General features: G+C 43.8%; 1 protein-coding gene across 9 annotated transcripts in view; it reads left to right on the top strand.

The window, feature by feature from the left end:
- Positions 1-13,051, top strand: part of DOCK9 (dedicator of cytokinesis 9) — a 1,161,971-nt gene that overhangs the window by 929,027 nt on the left and 219,893 nt on the right. For all 9 annotated transcript variants that reach the window (XM_078657525.1, XM_078657521.1, XM_078657523.1 and 6 more), the window contains exon 39: positions 11,118-11,233. In XM_078657525.1, coding sequence (XP_078513651.1) covers positions 11,118-11,233 — 116 coding nt within the window. The remainder of the gene's footprint in view (positions 1-11,117; positions 11,234-13,051) is intronic.

Raw genomic sequence — 13,051 nt, 5'->3', positions numbered from 1 at the left:
CGGTATCTGTAAGAAACATTAGTTAGTGATAGATTCCTTACCGCCCCACCCATCCTCCCCGTTCTGCGAACTGATTTCTAGGGTTAAGGTCATCCCTTTCAGGGCCCTAGTTTCAATGCACCAGTGGTCAGTATTTTGCATGGCTCTGAGTTCCTGGCGCAGAAAGTCGTGTACAGAACTGACGTCAGGGCGCGTCTAAGTAGCTCCAACGACGCCATCTCAGCGACTACGACGTACAAGGAGCCGCACCACGACGCCTACCGACGCGCAAGGGTACTGCTGACGAACACTTCCCCGATCCAGTCTGATGCCTGGGGGTAATTCTAAGGTAAGGAATCTGTCGCTAACTAATGTTTCTTACAGATATATTGTTACCGATTGTAAGTAACTTGTTCGTTAATACTTTCCAAGCACTTTCATGGCTGGTTCCGTGTGATAATGTTGAAATCTAAAGAAATGATTGTACCAAGAACATAAAACATGAAGGAAAAAATCGATTCCATTGACAATTATAAAGAAACGATTATGGAAGAGTAAGAGAAGGAAGTTAATTCCTGACAACAACTCTGGCCTAAAACCTTAACCAAACCCAGCCATAAACATAGACTTAACTATGAACATCACATCCTAAGTCTAACAATAACTTTAAACAAAGTCCTAAGTACAACCCTAACTCAACTTAAATATAACTCTCACCAGTACCATAACTCCACGCCTTTACCCAATCCTAAACCTAGCCCTGTCACATTCCAAATCTCAGCCCTAAACCATAAGAAAGACTTAACCTAACCTTGTCCATTCCAGTGTAGAAGAAAATCAATTTCTTCATGCCTGCTCTAAGACTGAACGCGTTTATTGTAACAAAAATAACAAAATTAAGCACTGAGTAAGACATCAGCCCACTTTCCTAGCTAATATGTGTTTCTCAGAAGCTGAGCTAGTCATTGGTGAATCCTCGCTTACAAGTGCCGATAGGAAAAGGAAGCTGAATACATCAGAATCGCAAGTACAGTGTGTGGGCCCAAGTGTGGGCGCAAGTACATCATGAAATTTTTAAACGGCGTAGATTAAATAACATGGCTCTTTCATTAAATGCATTATAATGCCACCCATGACTATAAAAGGCATATAACAAGTTCACATAAAGAACCACTAAAACCAGACCTACAAACCTGAACTAATTGATAAGGAAATCGTGTTTCAATATTAAATTGAATTTCTTCTTTCTTACTCTAAATGAGAAAAAATTTCTTTTCCTAATTCCATGTCAAATTCAAATCTTCTCCCTGCTTGTTTGGTATATCTTCTGTTTTGTACCTTCAACTATTTAAGTGTCATCAGGTATGACCCAGAATCTCCTTAAATCTGTGAAGATGTGGCAAGCTACGCTGCTAGATGTCTGGATCAAGATTGGTGACAGGCACTACTGCCTAGGAAAGGGGCTGTCTATAGATCTAGACATCTGCTTATGACTGGTTCAAGTGACCTTTGTAGCTTCTCCTTGAGCTGCCTCAAAGAAATTGGTTCTGCTCGCTTTGTAACTTGAATCTTAGTAAATTGTATTGTAATAAAACTCACATTCTTATAGAGCTGTAATTACTCTTATGTAAAGCGCTACGAAACTCATTGGGTCTAGTCTGTGCATATAAAAATGCAAATAAAAATAAACATAATATACATTTGGGCCGTTACAGGAAGAGTCTATTTCACAAGCAGAGGAACATAGACTACAATATCTGTAAACACTATGAGGGGCAACCTAAACAAATCTGGCAAGTGGTAACTGTTGAAGTGTTCCCATATGTGCATCTGGCTACTGTTTATCAGCTGTGCCTACGCATAGAAGGCTCTGTGCTTAATTTAAGCCAGTGGTTTCTGGTGCTGGGCACTGGCACTTATGACAGTCTTCTCAAAACAAAAACGTGTGGAGGGTCAAGGGGAATTATTTAATGACCTGTCTGCTCGTACCCCTAATCACAATATGAAACACAACAAGAGCAGATCAGGTCAGGGAATGGCGTGTAACCATGACGGAGATCGTGCAATAGTCAGGTGTGTGTGTATCAGCAAATGTCATTGCATAACTAGAGCTCAGTCAGTAGCTCGAACAAGTCCCATCAGACCACCCTCGTGGTGGTTATTCATCATGTGGGAGGTGGTGGTCACTTTAGACCTCACCCAACCATATAGTGTCGGGGATCAAAGCCAAAATTCTAGCCATGATACTTATCAGACAGTGAAAAGTGAAAAAAGAGTGCAGTGCTGGGGTAATAGTGATAACTAAAATTAACTACTAGGACTCAGAGAATGTTCGTACTGAAGTCTAAGTGTCAAAGATTAAAAGCACGCCGAGTAGTTAAAAATTGAAGCTACTCATAGGCGCTGTGCAGGTGGTCGACATGTTTCAGCCGATGGGGGAATCTGCCCCGGCTTTCTTCAGGACCTATAGTGTAGAATCGCTACTGCAACTAACCATGATTTGTGGGCTCACAAATAACATAACAGGTATATATCTACCAGGAACTTGATACTCCAATGTTCACTGGATGCAAAGACGTAACTTGTTCCTGTCATGAAACACAAAAAATTATATACTAATAACTTAGCAATACAAGATTGCTCACACACAACTGCATAAATACACAGTCACCATACATTTAAACACGCCTGCGTGAATAATTTACATTCCGCATAATACAACTAGCATAATAGCTTGATCACACAGAGGCATTTCCTCTCAGTGATACTCACCCAGCTTTGTGTGGGTGAAGACCTCACCTCACCCGGCAACCGCTCGGGAGAATGAGGCCCCGCTCTGTAGTGTAGAAATAAGTCACAGTTAGCAAACATACTTAACCGTGCATAGCCAAATTGCTCTACACAGCAACCCAACAAACGTGTGATAGACGCTTATCTGTCCGACCAAAACCTATAAACCATACACCTGAAGGTGTGTCCCCTGTTCCAAGACACATTATAGGCGCTAAAATGTGCCCCTGACTCGTGAGCCTAAACATCCACTGTAGGACATTCATTTTCAATACATGAGACGAGTCTATGTATGATCTAAGATACACATTACTGCTGTTAAAGTTTGGGAAAAGAACCCCAGAGGTTAGAGCAAGGCTCCAACAAAAACTTTATAAATGGCTAATGGTACCAAACCCTTTAGGCAGAAAGCGTTTTATAAACGCAGTGTTATTTACTCAGCCTGACTGGGCTAGATTGCATCAGTTTACTTCAAAAAACAACTAAGTAGAAGCAGTGAGGCTGTCTGGCATCTTACCTATCCGTCGGTGCCCCTCATTTTGACCAAGCGGAAGTGGAGGTGTGGAGGATACCGCCCTCTTTCTTTTTATAACGGGCGGCGGGAAGTGAATCACCCACCTGGGTCTCAAAAACACGCCTTAGTCGGCTGTGAGAATGAGGGTCACCCGTTTCAAAGAGGGATCGCACGAGTCCATGGGGAGACTCGGAAACTGTAGCTATAGACCGCGTCCGTGAGCCCGAATGCGGACCCGGAAGTGCGCAGGCGCATAGTGAAAGTCACTAATATCTCGCGCATGCGCAATAGCAGCAAAAAACGGGAACGCGATGTTCACACTGTGTGTGCAAACATCGCCCCTGTCAGGTAGTTCTATATTGTGCCCAAAGATATATTTTACATTTTTTGATGAAGGCTTGTCAGAGGAATTAAAAAAGATATGGAACATATATCTGGACCTAAAATGTTTAAGTTGGTCTAGTGTTTACCTCTATTTGACAACATGTGACCAAGCCTAAAAAATTAGTCAATTGGACATACGCATACTTGGGACACAAGCAAGGTACTAACAAGGGGATAAAGAGGAAAGGCGATGCCAGTGCTTTCTGGGAGATATATAATTATCTGAAGACGGCATAAGCCAAACAAGAGCCATTGTCTGACAGTCTTCCACGTGGTGCCGCTGTTTCTTATTTAGAGATAACAGTTGTTTATTCATTCAGTATATATTGACTAATACCTGCTGACCAAGCCTTTCGCCTAGCTTTGGGAGCCTGGAATAGTCTGAATTGTCACACTTGTAGGAGTGTGATGGTTTGGTAGTTGTGTTGGCACTTTCATTGGCAGCTGCTATGGGTGGTACAAGCTGCAGTGGTCTCCAGACAAGTGCCTTGGCACTAATGTTTTTGTTTTTTTTACAAATTAAGCACTGGGAAGGCTGCGGTTTCTGCTTCAGTTGTCAGTGAATGAATGATCAGCGCCTGTTGGCTATCAGCAGATACATTCTTCAAACTAAATGGCACTGCACTTCTTTACACCTTGTCCTCAGGACACACCTTGTTTAAGATTGCCCCGGTTTTCTTTACATTGGATAAGTCAGTTGATGATATTTAAATAGATTTCCTTTTTTGTGAAATGATAGGCATTGCTGATTTAGAGAACTCTACTGAGAACTTATACTTTGTGCTCATTATCCTTAAATTGCCATTTGAAAGAAGAGAATTACAGTGCATCAGGGGGGAACGGTACAAATACTTCATTAAGTACCTAGATGGCTTAAAAGCAGAGATCTAGCCAATCAGAAGTTTTAGGGGCATGTATTAGAAACTTTATATATATTATAGGTTTAGAAAATGTGGTATTATCTATAAAATATGACCATTGGGGTGTATTTTGCAAACCGGTGTTATGGGAAGGTGCTAAAATGATTGAAAGTTTCAAAGAATTGAAAGTGGCAGAACAACCCAGGGGATATGTATTTCAGATCAATAAATGTACAGACAGATCAGGCTGATTTGGTAGACCATAACACCTAAGGCAAGGTCGGACTCGAGGAAGTCCACCAAAAATTTAGATACTGTTAACTCTGAGAGCGGTTCGCCTAGTAACACCTAGGCCTTCACTTCCTTTTAAATGGCGCCTTTAGTGTTTTACTGTCAAACAAATAACTGAGCTTCAAATATTTCAGGTTCTTAAAATGTATATATCTTTTGAAATATTGGCTATTTTGAAACGATGTGCATCCAAATATAGTTTCAATCCAGCCAGCATAATAATTTTGTTTTTGAATAGGCAAGTGTCAGACCAGTTCTTTGGGGCCTGTGGATTTCAATCGCAAATAATCAATCATTGTGGTGTGTTATCCCTGGAGCCACATAAGCCAGAGATCTGAGCTTACTAAATTGCCAAGTACCTCCTATGTATGCCTTTGACTTTTGGGATGCTAGCAAGCTCGAACTGTGAAAGCTTAAGGCAGCAGGTTGGTGTGTTGGACAGTTAACTTCAGATCACATGTCTCACTCACACTAAGCCTGTGTTTATACAGTTTTTATTTTTCATGCTGATCTTTTTTGAGACAAAGAAATAAGACTGTATTTTGTAGTAAACATAATTCCTGTAGTGTGTAGATCCTGTCAAAAAGGTTCTGAATAAGGGACAGCAGATACTTTATGCCATCTTTTGTACTACTGATCTACACACCATCTCTTTCTGTTGCAAGCAATTACACATTGAAGTAGCCAAAGAGCAGTGTAGGGCTCTAAAGGAGATGTCAAAGCATCAGCTGCATAACAGTTTTTCTCAGGTTATTGGTGAACATGCATCTTGATTCTTATCCGGCCATAGGACTTTGGTACCGGTTGGTGCATTGCTTGGCCGCCCATCAGTATTTCCCACTCAGAGATGTCTGTGCATGTATGCAAGGAACTGTTGCATTCTTGCAGTTGAGTTCTTTGGAGAGAGGCAGCAGTCAGATGCTGTCCGTGCTCAAATACTAAAATGGCTGCGTACATGGGAGGTTCATGGACCTAAGGCAAAGGCAGGTTGTGGCAGTCTTAATCTCTGGCAATTTGGGAGCAGGTAGTATAGACAGAAGGACCTCACAATGGTGCCACCACGTTACATTAATTGTAGGCTCGGCGAGTTGGAGTTTGGACAGTTTAAGAAGCATACACGGCCTCAAGGGATTCAAAATGCTTCACATTTAGTCAGTAGCTGATAGCATGGTTCTGGCCAGTGCAGGAAATGAGAGGAAAGTTGCACTTCGTTCATGATCAGACCAATAGGTCCCTCTTGTTCACGTCGGTGCAGGTATGATGTTGGGTAGACTAGTCACAGGCCTGTGGTCTGCACATTCTGTTAAAATCCTCCATGTTGGCATAACTGGACATAGGCTTTTAGCTGAAGTAAGGGACATACGGGCTGGCCATCATCTATAGAGATAACTATAGATGTCGTATCACCTCTTTTACGACACCAGTCTGTGAGAGTTTACATTTCACCCTCGAATTCTCTCCTACTACCACCTTTTCTGGTATCTTAGCCTATCGATCACCTGGCACCCCCAGCAACTTCGTCACCAATATGACGGATATAGTTGCTAACCTAGTTCTCTCCTCTGCAAATTTCACCTTGCTGGGTGACTTGAATTTACATCTTGACCACCCGCTGGATTCAGCAGCTAATAGCCTTCGATTGAACCTCCAGGCCATTGGCCTGTCCCAAAAAGGTTTTCACCCAACCCATATCAAGGGACACCTTTTAGACCACATCTATAGCAATCTAGACAGCCTAACTGTTGAGGTACCCATACCTTTGCCTTCGACCGATCATTATTTAATACCCTTTATATGGTCCACAAGCACCCCTTCCATTTCACAAAATTACAACAAACATTTGGGAAGGAAATGGACCTCGCTCTCGCTCCCCGAATGGGAGTCGGCTCTCACCGCACATCCTCCCTAGAAGGTGACTAATCCTAATACAGCCTCTGTCAACTTTGACAATTGGATCTCTAGTACCCTCAATCAAGTCCTCCCGAAGGCTCCCCTACAATCGATATAACGATCCAAAGTCGCCCCCTGGTACTCTCCTGCCCTCAGAACAATGAAACAATCCTGCCGCAAACTTGAGAGAACCTGGAGACAGGAGTACTCCCAACCAAAGAAGGCCGAATATAGAGCCGCAATAAAGCTCTATAAGAAGGAAATAAAATCTGCACAAGCCCAGTTTTACGAATCCAAGATTAACTCTGCCAAAAACTCCCCTAAAGAAATTTTTAAAATCGCCAAATCCTTAATCTCCCCCCCCCCCTCCTGAGCGTCTGCCATCAGACGACGCACAAACCCGTTGTAATAACTTAGCCACCTTCTTTTCCCAGAAGATTCAGGCCATCTATTCCTCATTTTCCACCAGCAGTGGGACTCTGGAACCGACCTCCACAATAGATCCTAAACTTCTCGGCCCCTGTCTGCTGGACAAAATCCCACTTCTTGATTCTACCACATTAGACAGGATGATCCTTAAAGTCACCTCGGGATCTCCTACCGACCCAGCACCCCCGCAGACGCTAATCAAGGTCACTGATGCCATTCGCCCAGTCATCCTGGATGTCCTCAATGCCTCCATCACCTCTAGCTCCGTCCCAGCCCCATGGAAGTGTGCGATGGTCAGAGCCTTATTGAAGAAACCTACCCTGGACCAGAATAATTTGGCCAATTTTCGCCCAATCTCTCTGCTTCCCTGGCTGAGCAAACTGCTGGAGAGGCACGTCAATAACATCTTAGTAGATTATTTAGAATCTAATAATCTGCTACGTGTCTCCCAGGTGGGGTTCCGCCCTCAGCACGGAACTGAAACTGCCCTTTTAGCAGTGACGGAAGAAGCTAGAGCTGTGCTGGACCAGGGAGGAAAAGCTGCCATTATACTTCTCGATCTCAGTGCCGCGTTCGACACGGTTAACCATGCCATATTATTACATCGTTTGAAGGGCTTGGGCGTGTCGGGCGCGGCCCTGGAATGGCTGGCCTCCTTCCTGGATGAGCGATTCTTCCAGGTGTTTGAGGGTGAGGTAGTCTCTCCTAAGCATCCACTTGGCTGTGGGGTTCCCCAGGGCTCCTCCCTAAGCCCCACTCTTTTTAATACCTATATGCAACCTCTAGAAAAGATAGTCCATCCCTTCGGTGTGCGTATTGTCACCTACGCCGACGATACCCAATTGGTGGTCTCTTTGGACCACATTGAGGGGTCGTCTAACACCCTAGGCCCCTGTCTAGAGGCTGTTGCTGAGTGGATGCGATCCTCCTGTCTGAAACTCAACGGGGAGAAGACGGAGATTATGTTTCTGGGCAATCCTCCATTGATAACCCTGGATTCCATCTGGCCCGCATGTCTCGGTCTTCCCCCCCCCCCCCTAAGACCCAGATAAAGAGTCTTGGAATCTGGCTCGACAAAGCACTAGACTTTTCGGTCCAAGCCACTAAAACTGCCGCGACATGTGTTGGGTTTATGAAAATGCTTTGCAAGGTGCTTCCTCTACTCCCATTCCAGGCGAGGAGAGTCATGGTTCAGGCCCTGATACTCTCCCGCCTGGATTATGGAAATGCGCTATATATAGGAGCTCCGGCAGCAGTGACCCACAGGCTTCAAGTCACACAGAACTGTGCCGCTCGATTATTGTTTAATATTCCCCGCGGGCAGTCAGCCAAGAAAGCCCTAAAAGAACTCCACTGGCTCCCAGTGGCTGCCAGAGCACAGTTCAAGGCGATGTGCATTATGCACAAATCCTTCTACCGAACAGGTCCTACTAACTTGTTCCCCTTAGCTGTGCCCTACGCACCGACCAGAGCCCTTCGCTCTAGTTCACTGCTTCTCGCAACCACAACCAAAGTCAACAAAGCCCAATGGGGCGGCCGCTCCTTCTCCCATACTGCCGCGAGGCTTTGGAATTCTCTCCCGTTGGTCCTTTGAGAGAATAATAACCAGATGTCATTCAGGAGAGCTCTGAAAAACCACCTATTCGCAGAAGCGTACTGATTCACCTCACTGCCTGCTACAGTAATCAGTCAAAGCGCTGCGAGGCCTCCGGGTAGTTTACGCGCTATATAAGTGCAATTTTTCATTTCATTTCATTTCATACTAGAAATGTACCACCTTATCCACAAAATACATTGCTATAGTAAAATCTTCCTCTTTCCCCTTTCCCCTTGTTCATGTTTTCTCCCTCTCCAGAGGAGACGGAAAAGGTTTCTTGCAGGCAGTCTCGGCCTCACTCTGGACTTGTGAACAGATCTCTAACTAGCAAAAAGATGAACCCTGAAACAAACATAACGGCTTGCTTGTAACCCAAAACAGTGGCAGCTGGGGTTTAAAATTGGCCCCAAATTGTTGTCAATCATTCAAAACTTTTTTTTTTTTAAGGTGTAATGCAACTCAATGGCATTCAGCTACCAATGTGAATTATCAGTCTGATTGTGTAGATTTGAGTCAAACAGGTACTGACCCATCAGGGGCTGTTGCTCAGTCCTGGTGTCTTGGGCAGAGCAGGTTGTGTGAATGGACAGGTAGCCTGTCTCTTTGGGTAGGTGTGCAGCTTTGCTAATGCCCTTGTCCACCGCCTTTTGTTCAGGTGTTGCTTCTCTCAGGGGACGGGTGGCCTGCTAGAACTTGCTCAGTCCAGGGAAGGAGCACACAAAAGAACCTTCCTGCGCCATTTGAGTGTGATGTGACCACTTGTAAACAGTTGGCTTTACAGTGGTTTCTACAACGATGGAGACAGTACACAGAAATTCTGGGAGAAAATCAGTGACAGAAGAGACATCAGCTCTACTAAGGAAACCTAAGAGCCCCTCAACATCCTTACTGCTTATGTACATACATGGAGGAACCCTAACCTAGGGGGTACCCCTCCTCACATGTACCCAGTTACCATTCTCACATGCAGGGAATAAGAGCTGGTAGACAACCTTCCCACAAGTGTGCAGGGAAAAAGGGCTGTACTCCATAACTGTTAATCAGCTGGTATCCACCTGTAGTCATGCTATTGCCTTGTCATCAGGCTGATAGTCATCCACAGTAAAAAATAAATAAAAATAAGACTACCACTTCAGGTGAACAGAGTCTCGTACTGTGGATTACCAAAAGTAACTACTTCAACAAAGTATGAATCTCACATATCAGGGAACTCATAATGCGAGCCTCCTGCACACACTTAGTGAGCAATATGGAGAAAATTAGGAGCAAGATGTCACATGCCCTCTGTGCTCGACCTTTCAAAAATATTGTAATACAAAAAACTGATGCAGGTATTCAGTTATACAAATGTATTTGTCTGTATTTATGAAGGGTATCTCACTTGAAGATTGGTGATAAAAGAATGGTTCATCATTTGAATAAATAGTTTTTTCAAAGCTTTTCAAATGGTTTTGTTTTGTATACGGTTCGTTGTCCATTGGTACTTGATTTTAAAAGTTTGTATCGGAGGCATCAATTGTAAAATACCTCTGTTGCACCAATGGCTTTTAGGGTTTTCAAGTATTTGATTGGGGAAATGTCTGCATCACATCCCACCAGAAACATTTACCATGAAAAAAATCGAGTAGTAACAGTGATCACACTGTGTTTTGTTGATGGAGAGTGCTTAAAGTCTACAGCATTCAGCGCAAAATAGAACTTGGTTCTGTCCTAGACGGGTACGTTCTGTTATTATCCACTTGCATGTCAATGAATAGGGGCACAAGCAGGAAAGGGATCAAGCCAATACGTGCCTAATTTGTTCTGTGAACTGCAGGTGGAGAGCACCAGAACTCAACCTTTTGTTATTAGTCTGATTTTGACTCAGTGCATGAGAGATAAAGGCAGAGAAGGGACAATGAAGGGCGAAGAGAAAGTCCCGATAAGTGTGTCAAACAGAGAAAGCAGGGATGAAAAAGATCATGTGAGATACAGAGACAGGACACATAGGATGGAAGCAGAAAGAGGTTTGAGGTGGAATGAAAACGAGGCACCTTCAGTATATATTTTTTCTTTGCAAATGAAGCAAGATTTCAGGACATGATCTTTCTTTGACCCAGCCACAACGGTCACTCAATTTCCCAATGAATGGCTCATTCACAAACTGTTTACCACATGAAAGGAAAGCTGGCTCCCCTGCTTTATTAACAGAAACCACAGTTAGCCAGCCCTCTTTATTTTAAGAATGCAGTCCTTGTTAGAATTCAGTTTCTATATTTTGTTGAACATCCTTTTATAAACTGTTAAATTTGATTTGGTCTGCTTTTTATGATTTTATTTATTTATTTTTGCTTGTGCTTTTGTTGATTGTTGCTCTTGTAACTCCTGGTGTTGTGTTCTCCAGGCTATGGCCATTCGGACGCAGATGTCCTTCACCAGTCGCTGCTAGAAGCCAACATTGCCACTGAAGTATGCCTTACCATTCTGGACACGTTATCCTTATTCACGATGGCATTTAAGGTTTGTACATAGTATTCGGATTTTAATGTTTTATTTTATTCTTGAGACCCAGATATGTATCTAGTGCGACCTTCCTATTTGTCATACCAATTTTATATATACAATTGGTGTCATTAAAGAGCTATTGTTAGCGATGTGTGTTGAAAGCCAAACCCGGTTGTTTGGTGTTCATTTGTTCTGCACCAGTGATAGACCCCATTTCTGTTATTCACTTTTTGAGATGAGTCAATTTATGTAGCTTTCTTCCTTATGTTAAATGCTGAAGGACTTTGGATAATTTTACAAAACTTTGAAACCAAAGATAAGAAGAACTATAATTGTACATTATACGTGCACCCACCCACAGACTAAATTTGTTTCAATAGAATATTGTTCAGTAGGCATATTGCGATCCCCCGAAAACGGTCAATATCCAAATCCAAAACAGACTCACATCCTCACCACAAAAATACACACATTGCATTGCAGTCCACTCTTAAAAAAGCAAAATTATTCACTTTTTAAAGAATGAGGGCAAAAAGGAAGAGCATAGAGATCACAATCTAAGCAGTTCTGCATTCACCAGCATATAATATTCTGAGACATCATTGCATGACCATCAAGGCGGTAGTGAAGGGTACACCTGATGGGAAGATGTAAATCCTACCTACAAATAACATAATAAACATTTCATTTGATTTGACTAAGGTATCCTTGCCATCCTGAGGACAAAGTAAATGATCTATCTCTTCACACTGCACCTTGGCCACATGGAGCTCCTCTACCAGTGACCACTGATGTACAAGTGTACTCTTCGGCCATTTGATAGCAATGAAGTGATGGCGCTAGTTGTATCACACGTTCGGAGGTTGGGGATACCAATCTTTCCCTACCTCGATGACTGGCTGTTGTAAGCAGGCTCACCACAGTCAGCCGTAGATCACCTCCAGATGACTGCGTACCTCCTAGTATCATTTCAACAGAGGCTTTCCTTACTAGGAGATGATTGGATATGATTCAGTTCAGAGCCTTCCCTCCATCACATGGAGTCCAGAATATTCAGGTTATGATCCTGATATTTCAGCCCCAATCCTGGGTCTCAGTGAGAATGGTTCTGAGGCTTCTTTGCCTATTGGTCTTACTGTATCCTACTCATCAACTATGCCAGGTGACACATGCAGACTCTGCAATGGAAACTGAAGTCTCTGTGGGCCCAGCACCGAGAAAGCCTATTGGATTCCATCCAAGTTTTGCAAAGGCAAGATGGTGGCTGCGTGACCGCTGCGAGAGTCACTCCCTGACGGCTATGCACTGAAAACTTTGTGATCCCTTGCCAAAGCCTTTTTTGAAGAATTCTATGTTCAAAAGCTGTGCGCAAAGCTGACCCAGAGCCTGGATGAGCTCGCAGCAGTATTTCAAAGAGTTACTGCGACGAGCAGCTGAGGTTTATGCCAACGGTGTATAGCGATTTAAAAACCGGACGTACCTGTCGGCTCTGTCTGCCGGGAATCCTCTGTGGAGAGTTCGCTTGGACAGGATGGCCCCGCGGAGGATCGTGGCAAAGGAGGGCGCAACCGACATCAAGGCTCTCCCAGCTCTTCCTGCTCTCAAGAAACCAACTGTTCCAAAGGGGGACGCTACTCGCACACCTAGCCAGGAGAGGGCAGAGAGTATCAGCAGCACTCCCAGCGGCAAGCAGGGGCTTGATGAGGTGGTAGTGAGACCAAAGGTACAGACTGTGCCCGGGATGTTCTCCTGAAAAGAGCCAAGCGGCAGACAGGCTAAGAACTTGCTTAAGGTAATTAAACCCTCAGTGCGGGAGGCAGATCTAGATACAGC

The sequence above is a fragment of the Lissotriton helveticus genome, chromosome 8, assembly GCF_964261635.1.
Source record: "Lissotriton helveticus chromosome 8, aLisHel1.1, whole genome shotgun sequence".
Taxonomy (NCBI): Eukaryota; Metazoa; Chordata; class Amphibia; order Caudata; family Salamandridae; genus Lissotriton; species Lissotriton helveticus.
Note: the sequence above shows the minus strand (reverse complement) of the source record. Positions and strands in the feature narration are given on the sequence as shown.